General features: G+C 39.4%; 2 protein-coding genes across 4 annotated transcripts; one reads left to right on the top strand and one right to left on the bottom strand.

The window, feature by feature from the left end:
- The first annotated feature begins 27 nt into the window (after positions 1–27).
- On the top strand, positions 28–3,164 carry lrit2 (leucine-rich repeat, immunoglobulin-like and transmembrane domains 2). The gene is made up of 3 exons (XM_064319206.1): positions 28–203; positions 548–1,329; positions 1,903–3,164. The coding sequence occupies exons 1-3, from the start codon at positions 94–96 to the stop codon at positions 2,691–2,693; spliced, it is 1,683 nt and encodes a 560-aa protein (XP_064175276.1). The 5' UTR covers positions 28–93; the 3' UTR covers positions 2,694–3,164.
- Positions 3,165–5,889: 2,725 nt separating this feature from the next.
- Positions 5,890–21,703, bottom strand: LOC135245839 (cadherin-related family member 1-like). Of its 3 annotated transcripts, none has more exons than XM_064319175.1 (17): positions 21,539–21,703; positions 20,909–21,004; positions 20,202–20,347; positions 19,996–20,046; positions 19,798–19,887; positions 19,224–19,310; positions 18,690–18,806; positions 17,985–18,128; positions 17,733–17,811; positions 17,444–17,544; positions 16,718–16,921; positions 15,593–15,745; positions 15,118–15,282; positions 14,060–14,127; positions 11,796–12,024; positions 11,203–11,457; positions 5,890–9,001 (listed from the first exon to the last, which is right to left on the bottom strand). In XM_064319175.1, exons 1-17 carry the CDS (start codon positions 21,597–21,599, stop codon positions 8,456–8,458), a joined length of 2,592 nt encoding a protein of 863 aa, XP_064175245.1. In that variant the 5' UTR covers positions 21,600–21,703; the 3' UTR covers positions 5,890–8,455. The 3 variants fall into 3 exon arrangements, with proteins under 3 accessions (XP_064175245.1, XP_064175254.1, XP_064175263.1); XM_064319184.1 differs by lacking the exon at positions 21,539–21,703 and adding an exon at positions 21,302–21,387; XM_064319193.1 differs by having other exon boundaries at positions 8,862–10,120.
- Positions 21,704–24,824: the final 3,121 nt, after the last annotated feature.

The following is a 24,824-nucleotide window of genomic DNA, read 5'->3' as shown; positions in this document are numbered from 1 at the left end:
AGAATTGCGTCAAGAAGGCTAATAAGCTTTACTAGACTGAACCTGTGGACATGCCCTGTGCAGGTACTTCTCATGCGTCTGTTTTAAAGGAATATGGACACCTTGTACATAGCATTAACCATAGTTTTAATTATTCATCCAGTGAATTCAGTTTCCTCATCTTGTTTGCCTGGTTGTTCTTGTACAAATGACACTTTTGGAAGGTAAGTTTGCTTTCGGATCTGAAATATAGCCTAACAACAGGAAAGAGTGCAGGGTCTCATTGTGTCAGTGGGTTATGTTGTTGTTAGTGGTGACCGAACAGTGTGTTAGTCTAAACAAATGTATTGCTTAACAGTCAGACAGGCTTATCCAACAATAAAGGCGTATCGTAATTAAAGTTAAATAATTACTGCTTTCCATTACAACCCAACGTGCTCTTACATGGAAAGGAAAGTGTCCTGAAAGCAGTAAGCTTCGTTTTTGGTGAAGTTCTGTCGGAATCTCATATAAACGGCATGCAGAAGTGTGTATCTGACTAACTGACCATTTGTATGTTTTTTTAAAGGACATTACTTTGCATGGAAACAGCCTTAAGAAGAATACCAGAGAACATACCGGAAGACTTTATAAAAATCCGAATAGAGAATTCACATCTTACTGAAATACCGCGCGGATCGTTCCATAAAGTTAGTGCCTTGGAGTTCCTCTGGTTGAATTTTAATGACATTACCGTTATGAACATAAAGAGTTTAGAGGGCTTGAAAAATCTGACAGAGCTAAGACTGCAAGGTAACAAACTACGTTCAGTACCATGGACAGCGTTTCAGGACACGCCGAGCTTAAAAATTTTAGATCTGAAACACAACCGGCTAGACGTTCTCCCTGAGTACGCGCTTAGGCATTTGCCGGCTCTGACCTACTTAGATTTATCATTCAATCAGCTTACTGTCGTATCCAGGGATGTTTTCCTTAACTGGCCTATCTACCACGCGCAAGAAAAACAGGGAAAAAGAGAAGAGACCACCACGACTGTTGTTGTGGCGCTGCACGACAACCCCTGGCTCTGCGATTGCCGTTTGAAGGGCTTTGTTGAATTCATCAAATCCGTCAGCTCCCCCATTATTTTAATGAATTCCTATTTAACCTGCTCCGGTCCTGGGTTAAGGTCGAGCAAGTTTTTCCACGAGATAGATTTGAAGATATGCATGAAGCCAGTGGCCACTTCTCCAGAAACAAATTTCACGTTGCAGTTTGGATCGAATGCCACACTTTTTTGCTTAGTTAAGGGCAGGCCCGATCCAACAATTCGATGGACATACGGACTAAAGCTTATAAGAAGATTTGCTGGTAAGGTTCAGTCTCAAAACTTTCTCCATAACATACGTTGTTATTACATATTATGTATTTCTCTGTAAAGTAGGCCTATTTGCTTGCAAAAACATAGACCTACAGAATAGTCTTACTTCATAAATGCATAAATAGTTTAGCCTGTAAACTTGTTAAAAGCACATGTTTGAGAAGGAAATCTCAATGGCTTTCATTTGTGAGTGTAAAATGATTCTTCACAATGGGTGTGCTGTCAATCATTGCACTCCCGAGAACGCATGTGATGGGTTCACCCATTTTGTGGTACTTCTCTCTCATCCCCCAATTTTGCATCTTATTTGAAGGCACACTGTAGCTGAAGTTAGATTTGCATCTGTCATATTAAGTTAGCTACATCCAAACGGTGTAGGCTACTCTTCATAATAGCAGGTCTACTTGCACTGCACAGTTCATGCAGTCAGTGTTCCTCCTCCATGATCTAGGCAAACATAAATTATTAATTTCTACCAATAGGTAGCATGTCTATATAAGTGCCATTGAATTGTTGTCTAGTTACAGCTCACTGGTGACCTGTTTTCTTTCGGACTGTCTCAGAGTCGCAGACGCGGGTGGATGAGGAGACCGTTAGGTCCCAGCTGTCCATCCCGTCACTGAACCTGGCAGACAGAGGAGTCTACACCTGCACCGCCAACAACTTCATGGGAAACTCCTCGGTCAGCGTCCTGGTGAACGTCAAGTCACAGAATGTCTCCACGTCACTCTCCCCTGCGTTCCCCAGGGCGTCGACGGAGGAGAACGTCTACATTGACATTCGAATCGCCAAGCAGACGGTCTACGGAATCACCCTGGAGTGGTACGCGGTAACCGAGAACCCGGCCGAGACCTGGTACACTATACACTTCGGACGATTCGACGCGGCCAAGAAGGAGCTGATCTATATCGGGCCCGGGATAAACAGCTACTCAGTCACGGACTTGCTGCCGGTGACTAAGTACGAGATCTGCGTGACGCTGAAGAACCAGGCTCCCCGAGCTGGCCAGTGCATCGTGTTCGTGACCGGCAGTGACATCAGCGAGCTGGAGCAGAGGGAGAAGCTCATTCACATCATCGTCATCGTTTGCGCCATGGTTTTGGCGGTTCCCGCCGGCATGTACGCCTGCACCACCGAGAGCAGGTTCACCTGTTTCGACCGCTGCATCGAGCTTTGCAGGAAGCGGAGGCGTAAGGAGAACACCCAGAAGCCCACGGAGAGGCAGGGCACCTTCGACAGCCTGCAAGCGGCCAGCGACGAGGGCCTGTGCAAGGACTCTAACGAGGACAAGAGGCCGAGGAGGAGATCGGATGATAAGACACAGAAGGGCAAAGTCACAGCTGAACTTTACTAATTTAACATATCCGAGATCAGCTATGGAAGGTCCATACCCAAATGTTTCATAGTCCTAATATCTCAACTCTACATTTGAAAATATTAAATATTGAGAGAGGTATAAAATATAATGTCATGCTGATATCATACAACTGTACAGGAATGAGTCAGGTGATGAGTCAGTTAAGCTTTAGCTGTCATGTGAAATGTACAAGGCCTTTCTTCCTTGGACAGTGGAAGTCTATATGTCAATGTAAAGTATGCTTTGAAATGTCAAACAATAAATGTGATACTCCTTTAGGAAATCAAAAAAGTTGCATTTTATTACTTCCAATCACAGGGGATTGCAAATTAGGCTGCCTTTTAAACATCTGGCCAGGGACAGCAGATGAAAATGAGCCTTTCAGACTGACTGTGGCTCATTTACAGTTTGACTGTTGATTGGTGTGCATTGTCCCTGAAAAATAAGCCAATAAAGAATAAAGAAAGATCATGACGTGTCCTTTTTGCAAATACATGGCAATAGCAATTCATGGCCATGCTCAATGGCTGTCTAAAACTGGAATAATGTTGTCTTGTTTGACAGTTAATGCATAATAATAAAAAACCATTTGAGAGTATCTGGAAACTATTTATTATTTTTACGTTTAAATAATGATAACATTATTTCACAAGACGTAAATAATTCAGGCTGCATGCTCAATGCCATGCATATAAAATGGGTATTGTCCTTTAGTTGTCTTCACCTGATTTGACAATTTAAAAGGAGACTTTCAATTGAATGGAGATGTTTAAAAATAAATAACTGATAAAAAAAATACCACATAGGCATAGTCTGTGTACATTTACCTACAGATAATTCTAGCATCTCTGGGAAAATGTTCCTTCCTATTACTCTGATCCTTGCATTGGACAGAAATGCACCTTTACATAACAAGGATTACTCTAGTGAGTGTATTTTACTTGCAATGACAGCAGCTATGAGTCTACATAGGCTCTTCAGTTTATGCTGATTGAATTTCAGGAAATATGTAATGTGCAGAACCACATACAATAGCACAATAATTATGTGTTATTGGTAAAAAGAAGAAGACTACAAATACCACCACCTGACTGTTACTACTGCAAATAAAATAATGTAGAATAATAATTAAAAGAGTTAAAATAACAATACATCTATTTACAATGTTGAATTTCCAGAAATAAAATTTGCTCAAAATTATGGTGAGGTATTCATTAGATAAGTAATGTTTTCTTCTGCCCCATAATCTATGCCTGTAATACCGTGAGTGTTTCTACTGAATGAACAGAGCAAAACCCATCAATCAACATACATCTTTGTTTTGAATTCCATGGCATCTATTATCCCAAAGCCTGAATGCACTCTACAGCAACATAATCCTGTCTCACAGACTCAGTAATCCCAGCTCTTTCTATAGAACCACACTGTTAATGTTCTGTATTGATTTTACCAGCTGAACATTGTACTTTTTCCTTTTACAAAACAACACAGTTTTATGATCCATGGTAGTTTCACATATACACATAAAAGTAAATAGATAAATAAATGACTTTATATGGCACTTCTCATATTTTCTCAGTTTGAAGTGCATCACATCAAATAATTTAAAATGAGTAGCAAATACATTAGAAGTAAACCAGAAACAACTCAATAATTTAAAAAAAAATCCTTTGATGGCTTGCATTTTAGAATGCTTGATACATGCACACCAGTTTATGAAACATATAGAATGACACCAATTCCCTCTGGATATAATTACATATCCTCCTTGCACATCCCTGAGATAGACTGGTGTTGCTATCCCTCTCCCCCTTTAGGTGACCTTTCTCACAGGGGATCAAAGGTTGAAGCTCATTATTTGGAAGCATGCAGTATTCCAGGAATAGACTTGGTCTGGGGGAGAAGCGAAAGGATTATGATGAGAGTAGGGGTCAGATTAATAGTGTAAAAAGGTGACTGTGTGGTTGTGGGAGGTATTACTAAATAGAAATGGGCTAAAGGTACAGAAACACAATCAGTCTTCCTCCTGCACCTACTGTACTATGGTATTTAACTACATCTCAGAATCTTGGCTCACTTGATGCTGAACTATTGACTGTAGAAAAAATATGGAAAAGGTGATTGTGATGTCACAAAGTGATTGTGATGTCATCATTGACTTTCCATTGGATTGTGAGAAGCATTTTGAAACCGGGGAAGTACCGTTTTCATCCCACTGTGTTATAACCTATTATATGCGCATAACTTTATTTTGTATGTTAATGTATTTTCTATTTATAAGTAAGATATGTATTAACACCTGTTATTGTTTGTGACAGTAATGACTTGGCACTGGCTCTTAAACATTTTGCATTCACTGGTATGGATAAAATAAATAGATGTTGCATGTATAATTATGAATACTGGGTGGGGATCGGGTTAGGTTACAGGACCAGGGATAAGCTGCAGGGAGCAGGTCTGTGCACCGGATGCACAGAGGACCTTTCACCCAGAAACTGAAGGGTCAAAACCATGCTCTACTATGCAAAAGGGGTCTAGGTTGGGGCATCTGATAGGCGAATAAAGATAAGTATATTAAGAAGCAGAGCCTAGACTGTCTGAACTCAGTCTCTCCTCTCTCTGTAACCTTGAAGATGATTGATCTTGCGATGGTGATGACTACGCTGTGCCAAGGAGAATGCCACCTCCAGATCTCTATTGCCAATGTTTACACAAGTAGAAACCTGCAAGTATATTAGTCTACAAAGTGATCAAACTAACATTTTCAAAATCCTCAACTAAATCATTAAGTCAATTTTATTGTATTAATTCAGTTTGAGACCTCATTTTTCCTAATATTCATATTAATTTGTAATAATATAAATGTTCATATTTTGCTTTTTCACTGTCATATTTTATAATTAATTTCTAATAAATTCTCAAGTGAAATGCTTTACGATGTGCTAATCATATAGGAATATTAGAAATAACTTATTCTTGGGACCAATAAGGTCCACAACTATTGTAATTGGTCCATATTATCCTAGGTCTGGGATGCCAATGTAAAATAATATTGATTTTTCACCAAATCTGGAGTCTTTGTTCAACCTCCATGACTATGGTTATTCATTTTTTTATGAAATGCTAAACAGTGGCATATTAAGCCATCACATGTTTTGTATAACACAAAATAAATTTAAACAGTAAGACAATGCAAATTGATGCCATTTATTTATCAAAATAATCAGTATAAAATACAGAAAAGTACATGTTGCACGCTTGTTTCACATTCAGTTTATACTGTGAAACAATATTGATTCCATAAAATACAGGAAAGGATTATGATACACAATGCCAGTGGTGGTAGTCACTATAAACTAAACAATATCAACTGTGTGGAATGACCCTGAAAACTTCACCTTCAAATTAATTATTTATAATTGAATATATTTGAAAACAGACAGAATGTCGTAAATACCTCATTTACATGAAACGTTACAAGTACCATATATATATTTGAACAAAAGGTTTTTTATGCAATTAAATAAATGTTTCCTTGGCAATTTTAACTGCCCACTATTTACCATATCACACATTATTTGTAAATCCAAAGTTATTTTTATTATTATTTTTTCAAATTTTTCCCAGGACAAGAACATAGCCTTTTTAAATGAGCATTGCACATTACCCAGGGCTGTGGCTGCCATTTTAAATGACATAGGAACTACCTCTCACAGCAGTATGAGAGATCTGGGACCTTTAGATAATGTAAAGATGAACTTTTGCAATACTCATTTTGTAGTACACATCAGCACAAAAATGGGCCTGTTTGCTCATGTGTAACAATAGTTCATGTATAACAAGTCTATATTTTCTGGCAATCATATTACCATTTCAGGTATATTATCATCGCATTGTTCTGTGATAATGGATGCAATATGGTGTTGCCACACATGAAACATGATAAACATTAATTTATACAAACAATAGGCCAACCAGTGACCAATTAAGGTGCACTATATCACAATTATAGGCAATATACTAAATGATATTGTAATTTACAATCCAGACTCATATTAGCAAAAATACTTCATAAGTAATTGCCATTGTGTGATTAATTATTATTATACCATGATTGGAAGAAAAATAAGATAGTTGCACATTTTTGTCACTTGAACTGTTTTATTTGACACCTGTGACGTTCTTGTGTAAATCATTTGCATTATCTGGTGTGTTTGACGTGCTGTGGGTTGTGTCTTTAATGTTTGATTTCAAAATTTTTATTTTAATTACTTAGTACTCAGTGTATTGACTTGATTAAGATTTTAAACAATATTTCTGGAAAGTACGATCAAGATGATTATTTGCCACCACAGAGCACAAAGATTGAAAAGACATTGGTTTTTGATATTTGGCCCTTTAAATATTTTAGTGTACCACAACATTTCCTAGATTAATCATAATTGTGGCTTTCATTTTAATTAATAAATTCAGGTTCCTTACAATCTAAAATATTTCTCAAATCAAACACTTGAGCTATAGGAATGAGAACCATGAGAAACAGGAGCAGTGCTAAATAGAAATATCAGCAGGATTATCCATGAAGTAAAAATGAAATTAAAAAAATTATGTTACATCTAGTTTTGTTGTTTTGTTGCGGTACTTAGTCAGGTTGTCCAGGAGTAATACTCCCCAACTGCAGTTCTGGTGCTTTTGACGACTACGCAGCAAGCCGGGTTACTGCCATCCCAGCCAGCTGCCGCAACAAAATAGCTGACTCAACTTGACGCGGACGGTCTGAAGATGTTGCCTCTGCTTTCCAGCCGTTGAACCGAGCTCACGCCCTCATCAACAACGGCAGCATTTCTCCGTTTAAACCCGCTCTCTCGTTGCGTTTTTGAGCGATTTTCCCAGCGGAACTATCCTGCATCGCACTGCTTTTCGTCGCTATTGTGTCATGTTTTTTATACGCCTGATGACTTAAACCTCTTGCTGTGGTCCCATCTCTGCTACGTTTAACCGAAAATCACCATGCCAACCTCATACAGTGTTATAATTTCAATAATACATTTTCATAATAATAGCAGTTTAATAGACATTTCAAACATCAAAATATAAAAGACATTTTCATACAAAGTAACACATGATATTGCGTCATTAAATTTCTATGTTTTTAAAACTGACAGTGCACTATAACCTGGAAAATAGTAGTGCATTATAGAGCTATTTAAATCGTAAAACGGCAATAGTACTTATAAATAGACTAATAACTTTTAATGACTAATAAATAGTTTTTTTGTTGTTTTTTGTTTTTATTTTAACCTATTGGAAACATATTCATTAAGCCTCCTGGTGTAGGATATGAATTATCGATGAGGCTATTTCAAGTGGTAGCACAAAAAGCTGAGAAGACTTCTCAAAATAAACTTAACAAATAAAAAAGTCCCCAAAAAACACAAAATTGTACATGAAAAAACAATATTAATATCCAATTCACTCTGGCGCAATATAAACATATTTTGCTTTGGGCTCATTTTATGCAAATCAATAACCTTTTGATGGACACACGTAAAATGTCCTGAACAGAATCCGGGTAGTAAGCACAAATGAAGTCCAGAGAGATCAGATTCTTGTTCAGGGCATGACTTCGGCTGGAACTTGTTTCGGACGCCTGCATGATTACCTGCAGGAATTGCAGCACTCCTTCACTGTAACTCATTAAAATGCACGGGAACGTGTGAGCGTGCAATCGCCCGTTTCACAATGACACACAAAGAGCATTAATAATAGCCTCTGTTGCTCTCCATCATTTTTTGTTCCAGCCTCAATTTGAGCTCGGAGACCAGCGCGGAGCTGACAGTGTCGTCTCTGTCCCTCCTCGGCATCCCGGAGGCAATGGACTCCATTGAGCCTGAGACAGTAGGCACTGCTTGTTTTCCCTCCTTGTGCTTGTGGTAGTACTGAGGGGGCGGGGGCAGGGTGGGGGCGGAGGGTGGCAGTGGTGGGGGGGCGCTGGTGTTGTTGTTCAGGTTGATATTATCGCCAGTGCTATCTAGGTCTTCAACGCAGAACTTGTCGGACCGGTTGCCACGGCGAACCATTGGCAAGCCAAAAGTCCAGGGGCGTTGATTTCTGGGCCTCCTCCGGATGACTCGACGGGCTGGCATTATCCTGTTGGACTTTATGTTGCGCATGAACATGGCTGTCGAGATCACGACCGTCACAACTACCATTACACTAATGACACCAGCGATCATGCCTAGGGCTTTCATGGGATTGTCTCTACTCTGCATTAAAAAGGTTGCCATAGGCCCCTTGAGTTGAGTCTGTAAAAGAGCACAAAGAGAAGACTTTTAATCAAGTCCATAGGACTGTTATAAGATCTTTGTCATCATGTCCAAAACATGCATTCACAAGTCGTGTGTGAGCACAGCACCGGAAGAGGTCTCCAGACAACATCTGTGTAGTTAAATCACTAAGTGCTCTCTCTCTCTCTCTCTCTCTCTCTCTCTCTCACGCACACACACACACACACACACACACACACACACAAACACACACATACACGCACACTAACAAACACCACAAAAGGGATTTAAAAGTAAACACAGCACAACACTAGAGGTCAGCATTCTCGCTTTAGTTGCCAGGATTCATCTTACAGCGCAATGTCTTTGGACAGGTATTTTTTTATTGCATGTGCATGCTGCAATACAGGTACATGCTGCATGTTTAAAAGCACCTGACACATATTGTTCCTTGGTATTGTTTCAGAAGTTCAACCGCACCTCCAGACAAGATCAGAAGGGTTGAATGGAGCACTTTGGACAGTGTCATGCAGCACCAAATGTGAGTATTTAGTTGTATTGTTAGTACATGTGTTGTCCTCTGAGGACAGTGCATGGTGTAAAGCAGTGAGAACATTACCATTTCACAAATTTCTGATGGTAATACATCAATACGTCATAATTTCTTCATATAATTTGGAGAGAAATATATCTACATGAAGAATAACATAAATTAATGTCCCATTGATAATTTATGTACCAATGATCGTCAATTGATTTTAGTAACAAAAATTAATGAGAAAATTCCCTTTTGTGAATTGCGCTCCTGTACTCTTTTACAGACAAAAAATAGTCTTTTTTGAGTCATATAAACATTGCCATCTCTATCCAAATATTGCATGTTAGAGTCTTGGAGGATCATTAAGTGTGAATGTATCAGGTCTGCAGTACAAGGATTTATGGGTTGGATCTCCGAATAATCTTTCTGATCTTGCCCTGTGGGTGGACGCGCGACTTTTTCACTGTGTTCCAGTAAGAGATGGAGGAAATAAGGGCCGTTAGTGAAATGACGGAGGTGACAACGCTCAGACAAATCCAGAAAACAGTCCAGGGACGCTTCCTGAGGCTGAAGAAGTATGATCTAATTCTGGATTTGATCTGAAAGCACAGCACAAAACACACAGAGACAACTTATAGAACATCCTAATCCAGAACCCAAATATGTATGGTCATTGAAGGTTTAGCTATGAATTCATTGAGAACAGATTGCAAAAATTAACAAAAGCAAGACCAGCAACATCCTTTGGACTGACTGACTTAGTTAAGGTACAAAGATTTGAAAAAGGTATATTCAGAATTTGGAACTGGCAGTGAAAAGAAAGTAAAAAGAAAGCATTGAATAGCAGCTAGACGTCGGCAAGTACTAGTAATGACAGATGTTCAAACGCAAAATCAGTTGAAGTGTGAACTCCTAATTTGCTTACTATGGAACTAGCTCGAAAGCCGAGAAGAAAACCCCGTTTTTTTTGACAGAGAAGTTTGTTCTCTTGTTGACTTGTTTTCTCAAAATTAAACGCTAATCAAAAGAAGAAGAAATCTTGGATGGTAATTACTAGGGCTGCCACCTGTCTCTTACAATACGGAGTTGTGCTGTATTGAAGCATAAAATGTTGCGTTGCTTACTGAATCAATACCAGATGCAACTGTTTCCATACTCACCTACACAAAGTTCCATTCACACAAGTCATTCACGATAGAAAAAATAAGATAATCATGAGTGAAATCAAACCAGTTTCACATTAAATAGTTGAGAGATGTAGAATCAGTGGTAGCAGGAAGCAATACAAACACTGCTCAGTTGTGTGTGTGTTTTTCAGTGTCAGAGGCGTTAATGTTGTCAACTGCGTCTGTGTTCATCCTTACACAGTAACCCTTTAATGTTGTTGTCTATCCTTATACACTAAGCCATTAATGTTGTTGTCTGTCCTTATACAGTAACCTATCAAAAAAGATTTCTGCATTGAAGGTGGAAACCCTAATAAATAGTGCAGAAGTCAACGTTATGCCCAGCTTACACCTACCCCCTATTCGGTGTCATTTTAGTCCTGAGCAATGTCGACCTTTCGTCAACACCAAAGCGTCTTCAACTTGCTGGACTGAATGCCCAACATTATCACTTACTGTAGTCCAGGGCGTAAAGTCTTTATGCCGCTGGGTGCTGCTGCCGTGCTGGACCTTACCTCTTCCGTGAGGTCGATCTTGACCACAGCGGTGGTGCTGAAAGACGGCGAGCCTCGGTCCCGGGCCTGGACCACCAGCGACCACTTGCAGTCCGTCTTCTTGGTGATGTTCTGCACGATCTCCAAGGACTTTATGTACGGCTTCACCTTGATCTCGCCGGTGTCCGCGTCGATGTCGAAGATGTTATCCGGGTCTGCCTTCATGATGGAGTACTCGATGACGTTATTGGGCTGTTCTGCATCATCGTCTACCGCCTGAGAACACACACGCGTGCATGCACAGACACACACACACACACACACACACACACACAAATTTGGCATGCTTCCTGTGAGGCCACACACTGAAAACCAGGTAGTAGACTATGAATGTGTGCATCCGTACTCTGACTGAAGCAATAATTCTGTTCTCTTAATTCTCAGCCCTGATCCTGAAGAAGGCCTTTTACCGCATCTTAAGGCCTTTTATTTATTAAGTGTCAGAGCAATGTTAACCACATTACCTCTCTCGATGAGGTTCTGCGGATTACATAGCGGAATCAGCTGATATATTCGGCACCAAATTAGTCTGCTTGATCCCAAAGTGCACTGACCTCTATTTTTACCGGTGCTCCGATAATCATGGTCTTCTCTAGAAAGTTTGTGCTGAACTCGGGTGAGTGGTCGTTGAGGTCCAGGACGGTGACGAAGACCTCTGCCAGACTGTACTTGCCCTCCGTGTCCTCGGCCTTCACGTAGAAATTGTACTTGGACTTCACCTCCGCATCCAGGGTGGCCCACGGCTGAGTGTAGATTATTCCTGACGTTGGGTGAATAAGGAACCTGCAACGAATCAGAGAACAGTTCGATAATAAAGATGTGCGAAGCACATGCGATTGAATCAGACTTCACAAATCTCCTGACTTTTTTTTTCTTCTACAAAGCACATCAGATACTTGCTAACACCTCACAATCGATAAATAATTCAGATCGAGTCAATTTGGGTGTGAACGGTCTCATTTGAAGGAAGTTTTCAGAATATAAATGCAATTATATACATGGTTAGGTCTGGAGTAAAGCGAGGCCTTATTCCAAATCATACTGACATCTGGGCTTGTATCTTATTCAGCTGCTCTTTACACTTGTGCCTTGTGAGATATAACAAGTTTTCTGGCGTCTGTGAGTTTTCACACGTTATAATTGGATATCCGCACCGAGGTGAGATCCAAGCACAAATTTGCATATCCATGTATCTTGCCTCATTTCAACAACTTGAAAGCTCTTACTTCCAGCTGTCACATTGCAAGTTAATTGGCCCCCGTTATATGAAGCAACTCTGACAGTCTATTTATTCCCCTCCAATCCAATTACAAGATTAGTCAGAACTTGGCTGCCAGCTCTAAATAAGCTGTTTGTGCAGCAGAGAAGCTGAGCTACCAGGGCAACAGCAGATATTCTCCCCTTGACGAGCAGTCACTAGAAGCCATCTTAGTTCTTTAATCGAAGGCCACAGACACAACAACAACATCACGCCCATCCATTAAGTTACAATTTGCATTTGCAAAGACTGCATTCTGCAACCAGTTTGAATACAGTTTTATTTACTACTGTTTAGCAATGCTCTCTATGACACCTTTGTATGTTTTTATGAGCTATGGGAAACTGACCACTTTTAAATTGCTGTCAAAAGAGGAAGTGAACAAAAAAAACCAATTAGTCAGTCACACTGTAACCCAGATCTTCTACATTTCAGGCATATCTGTGTGGAAAAATATGCCTGTGTGAAGCTAGTTTCATTCCTTACTTAATCAATCATGGCATGGGCCAATCAAAGGTACAGAACATATTCGTAAAGCATCTCACCCAAGACCCACAATACAATTGTGATAAATAACGACAATGAAAATGATGCACAAAAACCTAAAATACTTCTCTGCAGTTCTGTCCTGTTTTATCATGCCCCCAGCCCCTAGGCTTGCATGCACACACACACAAAAATAAACATAACAGTCGTGCTGGGTATATTTCAATATCTGTAAATACAAATCTCACATTAGGACAAGTGGATCTAGCCAGCTCATGGATTTGTTCAGACTGTCAGTGAGAACGTATGCCCCCTATATTATTCAGGTCACATAAAACAGAACACTATTGTGACTTCTAGAAAGTTCCAAAGGACCTATCACTATGAATTATTTTCTGCTTGTTTAAGGTTTAGGATTGTGAATGTGCTAAGAATGCTATCATTAATTTCCAAGGAGCCGGATGGTGGAAATATTCCACTCCAGAAAATATTTTAGTCCACAATCTCATTTTTGTGCCAAGAACCTAACAGAAGAAAAGTACATTCACAAATCTTGTCAGGGATCCTTAAAATGGTTTCTTGAACAAATCTGCTGTAAAGCCAGTATTACGGACCCTAAAACTGAAATGAAACCTTGCAGTGTTTTTAAATCTCTGTGACCCCCTCCCCCAGTACCCTCAGCATTACCCCCTGACACAGTCTTAAATTTGTTCTGTCTGTAATCACATACAGAGAGGACTGGTTAAGTCCCTGGTTCGTTTCTGAGATTGACCCAGGACAGGAAGTAGGAGGACAAATACTCTCTCATGCGTTCTAAACAATAATGCACAGACACGGCTCCCCGGGATAAGCCTTGCATAGAAGCATAATTAATGCTGTCATTGGGCTGTTCATTTGTCTCTGTAAATGAATTAGAATATCAGAATTAATCATATTGCATAAGCGATGACTTCCGCGGGATTTATTCTGGTTTACTGGCTCCACACCAGCTGGAAGCTCCTCGATGCTCCAGACCTTCACGGACATAATCAGCAATCATTGGTATTGTTAGAGAAGCACGGCTGTTGTACTCACAGATCGGCCCCCGATCCATAGATGGAGTATTTGACCTCCCCCCACAGGCCTGAATCCGGATCAGACGCCTGGGCAAAAGGACAGGAGATTGGACAGCGTTATGCATGTAAACTATCCTTCATTGGAGGCCAAATGTAACACCACCATCTTTGAAAATGAACATATGAATGTTGCAGGTGAACCTCTTTGCCAAGTAAACTGTCACTGTACTGTATATAGGCAAAAGGTACTGGAAATGAAGATTCTCCCTGACTGATGTAAAGGGTGATAGTAATCCTCTCCAGGACCAAGGTCATTCCTTGGCCATTCATTTGGCTGATTGGAATGGCCTGGGGATAACCCCCGATGTGTGGGGATTTAGATGTAGCTAGGCCTGTTTTTTCCCTGCTAGGGTTAAATGGCAGGCGGGAACACTAAATAATGTATGTAACTATGCCACTCCACTATGTACAGTGTGTACGCATTATGTAATTCCCTGATTCCACTTCCTACTCTAACGTTTAAGTGCTTTTATTTTTAATTAGTAAAATCAATTTTATAAAATTTTAAAAAAATATATTGTTTCAAAGAAATTAAAAAGGCGAAAAGTGCACATATTTCTGAATTAAAATAAAATAAATGTGGACGAATATTTCAATTTGAAACAGTCAATGCCGTGTAGGTTTATGTCATTATGAATTATATAATGAGATAGGTAATGATTTGAGTTTTAATAAAATTACTGTTGCTTAGTTGTACAAGCACTTATCATATATCCAGCATATTCATTACTTAATATAATGACAGGGGCATTCATCAGGAAGCTTACTGCAGTTCTGACTTTGGATTCATTGGTCTGGCCTTGTGATGAGCCCAGTTTTTAGGAGGGTGTTTAATTTCCCTAAAATAGCTATATGTGCAGAGAGCTCTACATTTCGTTCACGCGTGTCATCAGAATGAGTCTTTCTCGCTTTTAGCCTTAATTCAATGTGTGCACGTTAGCTTGTATTATGAGGATTTTTTGATTGAGTTTGATTGGCAAGGGTGGAACGGAGGGAACAGAACAAGGCTGAACTTACGGTTACAGACACAACAGTGGAACCGCCGGGGGAATTCTCCGGTATCCTGGCGATGTAGTATTCCGAGGAGAACTTGGGAGTGTTGTCGTTGGTGTCCAGGAGGTGAATGACGATGTCGGCCGTCGAGCTGAACCTCTCAGGCGTATCGATCTCAACGGCGAGGAGCTGGTTAAATGTTTCACATGTTAGAGTGTGTGAAAAAAGAAAAACTATCCACGGGAGGCCTGCAGAAACTTAGTCAGCTTTGGGTTTATTGGCATTTAAGTCACATGTCTTTCAGTCACGCATTGAGCCGTCTCAGTGGACGTTCAGGAGGGAAATATAATACAGCTGACAGTGAACAGAGAACCATATGAAACAGTGCACAGGGACATACATGTTACCCATTTTTTCTTTTCACTGTCTGATCAATCAGTCAAAGAATATTGCAAAGAACACACTGAAAAGTGTTGAAAATGAAAGTTTACTCTCTTACCTTGAAGGTCAAGAAAGTCTGCTTGTCGTAGTCGATGGCCGCAGAGTTTTCCACTATTATGGTGACCTGTGCCTCATTTAGAACAGTCTGGGGTACGACTCTGAGAACTCGGCTGGGCCCGACCAGCCTGAGGTTAAACTTAGCATTGGCCCCCTGCAAAAACATGTATGCTTGCATTAGAATACAGACAGGCATAGGCATAATACCATTACAAACAGACTTCACACTATAAAGCTGTCCCCCAACTTTTTAATTTACTGAATGCAATATAATGTTCCATCATGCATACGTGCATGATGGAACAGTCACAATGTGGTTAGACTATACATAATAAAATCTAAAATCACACTTAAAAAAAAAAAAAATCACTGGCTCTACATTGTGCCATTGTATCACTGGCTGTAATATGTTGAAAACACCACACAGTAGCATAGAAATGCATTACAGGAAATAAGCACATATAAAGGTACAACGTGTATGAATTTATTTCAATACGACTTGTCTTGCTTGCAAATATTAATGGCATAAGACAGACAAGGTGGATAAAAGTTTCAATGCTGTAAGCATTTTCAGTTGTGATTTCAATAGTAATTAAACTATAAATAAGCTAAAATTAATGTAATTTGTGTCGGGTTCAAACAGCACAGCACTACATGAAAACATTTTTGTATTAATTATATTTTTCTGGGAGCAAAACAAATTCTAATCCATCTAGTGTTATGTCAGACAAACAACAGATGTGAAAAATGATAATGTACAGTTTCTGCAATGCCACCCGCTGCAACCTTATTTTTGTGTTGGGGGAAGGGGGAAGGTGCTTTTGACATGAACATTATTATCGGATACTATCAATCAATCAATTAACCAATCAATAAAACAATCAATCAATCAATAAAACAGTCTATCATTCAATAAATCAATCAATCAATCTGTCCATCTATCTATCTATCTATCTATCTATCTATCTGTCTGTCTATCTGTCTGTCCGTCCGTCTGGCTGTCTGTCTCTATTAAGCAAGATGAAGAATTTTCTGTGCTGGGATAGCCGTTTCATAAGCTATGTGGCCCTGTCGGCAGGAGAGGCAGTGAGTGAGCAGCACAGCACAGTGAGCAGGCCTGCTGTACCTGGTCAGAGTCGTTGACAGTGATCTTGAGGCCGCGCAGGATCTCCCCCTCCGGAGGGTGCTCGTACATGGTGAGCTCGAACCTGTTCTGCGGCCCGCTGTCCCCGTAGAAGGTGGGCGGGTGGTTGTTCAGGTCCACCACTCGGATCGTCACCGAGGTGACGGCGTAATCTGACGTCTCATTGGCCTCATTCCATTCTGATGCCTGTTCATTTACCGGAGAGATCACGGTGAGGTATGATTTAGTCACTGGGGTATACTAACTAGAGCAGGGGTGGGCAATTCCAGTCCTGGAGGGCCGGTGTGTTTGCAGGTTTTTGTTTCCACCAGTTACTCTGGCTAAATTAGCTAATTGACTGTACACACCAACCCAGGTATCACTCGTAGATTAGATCACAGTAAAATGTCTCGTATACAGACAGACAACTTTCATTTATGTGCTTATCAACAAATGTGGATAAAATGCCAGAGAGCGTAAATGTAATTAAGCAATTAAGGCCAGAAGTTGACCTGAAAACCAGAAACAGATACGGCCCTCATTGCCCACCCCTGAACTAGAGCCTTCAAATGCTGTATATTATGTTATCAAAGGTAGTATATTCCAGTCCTTTTAATTAACACATGCATACATTCAATTGTATAGCATGCTATATATACTATTGGCATAAGACATATTGTTATTGAAACAGGCCTGGATGTACTGATGCACTGAATGGCTTTAACTTACCTTGACTCTCAGCACATACAATTCCTTCTGAAGTTGGATTGGGTAAACTAGAAGACTAATACACCCACTGGTACTGTTTATGGTAAACACACCTTCACTTTCTGTGGACAGAAAAATATCACACAGGGTATGTGTATTTCTTTTTCAAGACTACTAACACACAACCTCATATTACCCATACGCTATGTATGTTGTCATCTGTTTCATGGAAATCTTACCAGCAATATTCAGTTTTAGAAGAGGACTTTGCATCAAACATATTATACAGAGGTTCAATTATAACACCTACCATCAAGCAGGGAATAATAAATAGGATTAGGATTGTTTTCATCTCCATCTTTGGCATAAACCGTAAGTATTTCAGAGCCCTGAAAGCACAAATTGCAAAACAAACATAGTCATATTTAGAAGACAAGTATACCTTTTTATACCTTTCAAATTAAAGTATATACAGTACGTATACTGTAAAATTGTGTATGCATATAACAGTGTTGCATAAAAACAGGCTGAGTAATGCAACAGTTACATTCATCATACTTACTGGTACTGAGACTTCATAAACAAATCCAAAATAAGGCATTCCAATAAAGTTTGGAGGACTGTCCTGGGTGTCAATCACATTGATTGTCATAGTTGCTGTCGACGTCAACACCTGGTACTTCCCTTTGTATTTTCCACCACCATCCTGAAGAATGGGAAGGAGGAATTACAGTTATATAGTATCACAGTACAAGAACATAAGTTTGATACACACTGCATAGAGCTCGGACCGTAACCACGAATGGCGGTTCTTCTGAGTGCTGGTGTGATTGGTGAAATGTCAGTTTTGGCACTCCTGTTTAATTGCAAGACTATTGCTGATCATGAGCAAGCAAATTCAAGTGGCACGGACTGTAAGCACTGAGCTAGCTGTATTATGACAGTAAACATTCTATATAACTGGATGAATGGGAATTTCACCAATTTGAGATGCTTAAACATGAAAACAACAGCAATTTGTCATGTCATCTGCCAGCTTCTAGCCAAAATGCATTCTGTATGCTGTCTTACAGTAACCACTTCAAACATAGTTCTATCCTTTGATGCGTGGTATTATAACTACAATTGCGGCTAGGTCTATTTGTGCCTCGAGCAATTGTGGCTGCAGAACAGCAGCTGTCATAAGACCTGCAAGTGATACAGAGAGGCTGATCATCCCGAGGCTGATGATGTCACAATGATTAACCACGGATGAGTCACGTCTCACCTTGGCGACCACCGTGATGAAGTGTGTCCTTGTCCTCTCGTAGTCAAGAGATTCGCCAGGCTTGATTCGGACAATGCCACTGTGTCCATCAATGGAAAACTTGGTCATGGAAGGCTCCTAGACACAAAATTGATAGAATTCCTTAAAAACAACCGTCAATGCCTGTCATATCTCTAAATATCAGTCAGAAATTCAAACAGTGTTGAATTTCAACTGCAGAAAGATATACAATTTTTTGGTTAAATAACAGTAGAACCTGGTCAGCTACACAGACTTATAATATCTATAATATAACTTATAATATCAATATCACGCAATGAATACTATTTATTATATGGACCAGGAGAGACTAATGTCTTCTGTTGAGATCTATGCAGCATAACTGTTTTACTATGCCCTAAAAAAATTATTTTCTTTATTCACAGATTAACTTGTTTTATCTTTTCGTTTATTTCAAGGGCATTCAAACTTTCTTTAAACGGTCAGTAGTCGACTTAATTCGGCACAATCCAGTGACCCAATGGGTTGTGTTACCTGCAGGAAGTATGTGACGCTACCTCCAGAACCCGTGTCTCTGTCTAACGCCTGCACTTTGAAAATACTGTTCCCAGAGGGTGTGTCCTGTAGAAAAGCACAGGCACGTGCATGCACACACACACACACACACACACATACACACACACAGTCACGCACACATCCACGCATATGCACACACACGCACACACACACACATGTGCACATACACAGGCACACACGCACACGAACACACACACACACACACACACACACAAATAGGTCATACTGATTCTGTGCACATGCCTTTCTGATTCTAAATACAAATGTACTCTGTTCAGTGCATGCATCCACCATCCTACATTTCATTTTAGTCCCCTAAACCCAGTTTACTCCTAGTGCCAAACAGACTCCTCACATCAAATGTTATCCAAATATATCTGTTTACGTTTGATCTATTCTGTTCACCGACAGGCAGTCATTCTGAAGGAGACCGTAAACTCAATGAATCAATTCCTGGCTGACAATAGCAATTTATTATCATCAGCACTGTCAATATCAGAAATGTCCGTCAAATAGTTAAGTGATCACAAACCTCTGGAACGTCAACAGTAAATGGAAGGTTTTGAAATTGTGGACGTTCATCATTTGCATCGGTGACAAACACCCTCACTTTCTCAACCACCTTGAATAAAAGAAAAAAGGCAACTCAAGTCATAAGGAGACAATTACCCTCACAGTCCAATTAACTGTGAAACAATACAGTACCAACAATCGAATATCAGAGACTTACTTTATTACGACCATCGGTAATACTGACGAGAACTTCAACTTCATCTTGTATCTAACAAAACAATTGGCCTTTAGTTAAATTCACAATGGACAGAAATCAACATAAACCATTTGATTGAAAATGTATGTTTTTAGTTTATAGAGTATTTTACTTATTTTAGTTTGTTTTAGTTTATATTTAGTTAATAGATTTTTTTTTTGGCGTACTTCTCTGTCCAGTTCTTCAATAAGGGTAACATTCCCAGACTTGGGGTCAACCTTGAAGTATTCCTTAAGTCCCTTTTCAAATGTCAAGCCAAACCTGACTGGATCACCCTCTGGATCTGTCCCATTCAGAATGTATATCTGCGTTCCTGTGCGGGAAATAAATAATGCAGGATTTGACAATGTCAAAACATTTCTATGAAAACATACATCACAGCCTTATGTGTTCCTGGCAGAGTGAAACACCATGAAATTATTCTGTAGAAAACCTAAACAAATGTGGTCTGCCTACTCTAAGAATGTGTCCCTTGTGTATACTCCCACTCAAATAGTGCATGCTCACCTGATGTTGAACTGAGCTCATGTGCTTTATTTTCAATAATTCTGCTGTTGTACAAATGAATTAATCATGTTTTCACTTCCATCAGTATGTGTCTGACATTTTTTTTAGCAGCTGTGCGTATGTGTTAGATTCTCGACTGCAATAATGAGCAAAGAGCTTATATTTAGCCTCCTATGTCATCAAAGACTCTTTGCTTGATTTCCGAGATCCAAAGATCCAAAGTGTGGAGCCGCATCAATGTTGAGTAATAAATCAGACTGGATATTATTTTAATCACTTGTCCAGAATGTCTCTTTCTCAATTTTAGGATGCTGTGGCATTTCTTGTCTTGTTAGACACAATTTTCTTTTTTGCTGCGCTGACTTACCAACGGGCGTGTCTTCCGAAAGACTGAATAATGCCATATTTCCGCTGACACTACTGGGTCCATTATCAAAAAAATGTGGGGCGTAGTCACCTCCTGCTGAAAAGGAATTAGCCAAGAGCTAATAAGAATCTGTCCATCGTGTTTAAATTCCTTGACTTGCAGCATCCACAACAGCGGCTGCAATTACAGGCATGCCGTACTGACAAAAGTAGTCAACTTAATGTATTGCATCACTAAATGTCTCTATCACTTCACAAGCAGTTGAATGATTTAGAGAAAATAAGGAAGCACCACAACATCTCCATCCCTATGATAAATTCTGCTATTGGCAAAACAAAACCAGATCTCTTAATAAATCATCCAGTGATCAATTTAATGAAAAAAGGAACTCACTTGCTGTGAGTCAGTGGACCGGCAGATGAAGCATGAAAGTGGGAAAAAGAACAATTTGCCGTCAAAATGGGTTGTTTACCCGACACCTCTATACACAGCGACATAAGAACAGTGCGCACAGCCTCACAGTCCGAAGCGCGTACTGAGGAGAGGATTAAGGAGACATTAGCAGAGCTCACCTCTATCTAAAATGGCACCTTACCAAACAACAACAAATGGGAAGAAAAAAAAACTCACCAAGGCAGACCTGCACCAGGGCGAGACAGAGGGAAACAGGCACTCTATTCTCATTCTTCATCCTAAAGGAGTGGAAGGACAGGCTGGATCACATTGAGGACCAGGAGAGAAGGAGCGAGCGCAGTGCCACTCTGAAGGTGTCTATGGCTGACTAGAAGAAGTTGAAACAGATGCTCAGATGCTAATCCAATGACGCGTCTTTATTCCACCGGCTTTTCAGTCCCCCCTGTCATACCCCAATTATAACAATTAGTTTCTCACAAGGAGGGGTACTTGGACCCAGATTGCAGGCACTCAGGCGCTAGCTAATTTTTTCCAGACACATTTGTTCTTATTGTACCAGGTTATTAATACCATAAGTGCGCATATTATTTATCATTCTTGCATATGAGAAGATGGAGGGGGGAGAGAAAGGTGGTAAGTATCCATACATAAGAAATGATGATAAATCTTTTGTACAAACTGCATGTACAAATAAAGAGCCGATGTATTGTGTATGTTGTATACATGATTCTGTACCATGCTAATTCATTTTTCAATATGTTTTGCACCATTATTATTTTACTGGATATGCTCTCATTTAAACTGCTTAATAGGTCCTTTTTCATATTATTTGACAATAAGCAACTGTAATTTCACACTATTCAAATGTTTCTATTGTATGTGATCTCACATATGTATATAACAAGATTCCACAAAATATCTTCTGTAATAGTTTTAAATTCAGAATTAATATCTACAGTATATAATACACTGAACTGAGGGAATAATATGCATGTTATATATGCATACTTTTCTGTTTTTGTACAGTACATTTGAATGAAAAATTATCAAAAGAATAATTCTATAAATAAAATACAAAGACATAATCAGATTTTTCATTTCTTCTAAATATCAGGCAAGAAATTCTTAATACGTCCCCACCATATATTCACTGTTATCAAAACATGAATACATGATGATCATTGATTGTGTGGTGTTACTGCTGCAGTTGCAAAAGCAAGAATAAGATATAAAATGATTAAACAATAAATATATTATTTTCGACCCAAAGAATTACACCAAGAGAAATCAATATTATATACAGAATTGAAATGAGAAAAGCAAACATAAATATTTGTCCAATCAATTTGCCAAACAAACCATGTGAGATGCCAGTACACACATTACTATTCTATTTCAACAGGTTTTGTTTAGACTGTGTGTCTTCCTCACTGTACTGTTTCCAAGCTATGAATCTGTTATTAACAGTTTAGCTTCCTTGCAAAACTAATGTTTGTGACAGCCAGCTCCCATTCCCTCCTCTTGATTTCTGAACACCACTCACCGACGCTTCTGTGGTGCAGGGAATTATGGGTAATCTTGTTGCTGACCACCTCACATGCCCTGGGCACAAGCTCGCCAGGCGGCTAATGCTCGAAGTGGATTCCTGGGCTGCAATATCAACTGTAGATAAACACACGACCTATCGCCGAAGCTGAAACAGATCAGATGGATTTTCCAATTTGGACTTTCTTTGTCTGTAAATTATCAGTACTATCAAAATCAAAGTAACAACAGCAAAGGTGTCACCATAGGAAAGTTCCAGACATTACACACTGAGAACCAGCAGGGGGCTCTAGCAGTGAAATAGCTGCTTTGGGTCGTGGTCATTTGAACTATGTGTCAGTCAAGCGTCAGGACATACAACATTTACACCCTTAACATGGCCTATAAAGAGATGATTTCTTTGGAAAAAAGTTTTCCCAGTGAAAATATAACTTGGATACTCCCAAAATAGCCTATACGAAGATGAGCTGAAGAGTAGCCATATAAAGCATGGTAACCCATGGCCCAAGATTTGAAGTCATGAATTTCACTGAATATATTCGTTCTAAAAATGTTAGTTAATAATTATTTCCACTTCTCTGACATCTAGGCTAGCAACTGTAAGTTTGACATGCACATGCAGTATTAAGCAGTGAGAATAAAATTCAGAATTTTGGCAAATATGATGCTATTTTTCAGGGGGAGAAGACAACGTGAACGAATGAAACGAATGAATTTGGCTTTTAAGTACTTTGCACAATACACTGTGACGCAGTTCAATTACTTTCATGCGAACTGAATATCCCGGTGTGACATGAGCTGATTGTATTTCCAGGTGCAGCGGAACGTCTGAAGATATTCTGGTCTGGTGTACTCGCTGTGCTGAGCACTCATGCGCATCTTTCACGTTCACAGATTTTAAAAATACGACGTGACGCGCGCGACGCACACTGTGAGCACATCCAGGGAGACCGGCCACGTACTCGAACAGCCTGAATTGACCATGCTATTCCTAAAAAAATTAATAAATACTTAAATTAATACAAATTTATTATTGTTTTGTTGAAGGGTGCGGTGGTTGTACTCAAAAGCCATTAACAAATTACCTGTCATTGTTTTCAATGGAAAGTCATTGTCGTGTTTTATTATAAAAATCAGCATACAAAAAAAAAAAAATCAGGAAGATGAAGACTTTACAAACATTTTCACAGTAGCCTTGTGGCCTATATTAAAATTAAATACCACTCACCCTTGAAAATACATGTTAAGTAGAGAAAAATGTTTTTTTTTTTTTTTTTTTTTTTTAATGGGAATTTTCAGCGTGGAAAATTTGACTGTTAGCTCCTGTCATATGCAAACAAAGGAAAGGAAGTAGTGCCTGTCTTGGTATAATGCTTTGGCTCCCTCTGTTTTTCTGTCACTCAAAAGTGTGACTGGGCACTGGAACCTGCGGAACAAAAACTAGCTTCCTTCCAGCCTCATATCTAGCACTCATAACAGGCTGAAGACGTGCAGACAGTGCCCTTGTGGGTTAGCCGCTCATATGCCATGCCCTGCCTGTAAAGTGTTTCGGAATACACTTCAAGCTAATTAAATAACTGCTGCGGATCCAAACTTAAATAAATATGGGTTTGAGAAGAGCTGTACTTCTTATGTTTCAGGATGGAGAAGGTTTATCTGATGGTCCTTATTCACAATGATGGCTTCAATTTTCTAAAGTCTTTCCAAAGCTCTAGGCACTGATAGGAACTGTCTGCTGTACACTCACCTCAGTTTGCAAATATTCTAATGGTTTATCAATGAACTGTTTTGACAATGTTTCACCTGTTTATAATTGAAAGGCAAGTACATTATGTTATTTTTAAAAAATATTTACAAATTGAAACAATAAAAACACAGGAATAAGACAAAAATAAAGAACAGGTAATCTGAGTAGAATTTTTGTACAAGAAATATACCATATAAACAGAGATACAAT

This window comes from Anguilla rostrata, chromosome 2 (genome assembly GCF_018555375.3).
Source record: "Anguilla rostrata isolate EN2019 chromosome 2, ASM1855537v3, whole genome shotgun sequence".
NCBI classification, from domain to species: domain Eukaryota; kingdom Metazoa; phylum Chordata; class Actinopteri; order Anguilliformes; family Anguillidae; genus Anguilla; species Anguilla rostrata.
This window is presented reverse-complemented; position numbering and strand designations above follow the sequence as displayed.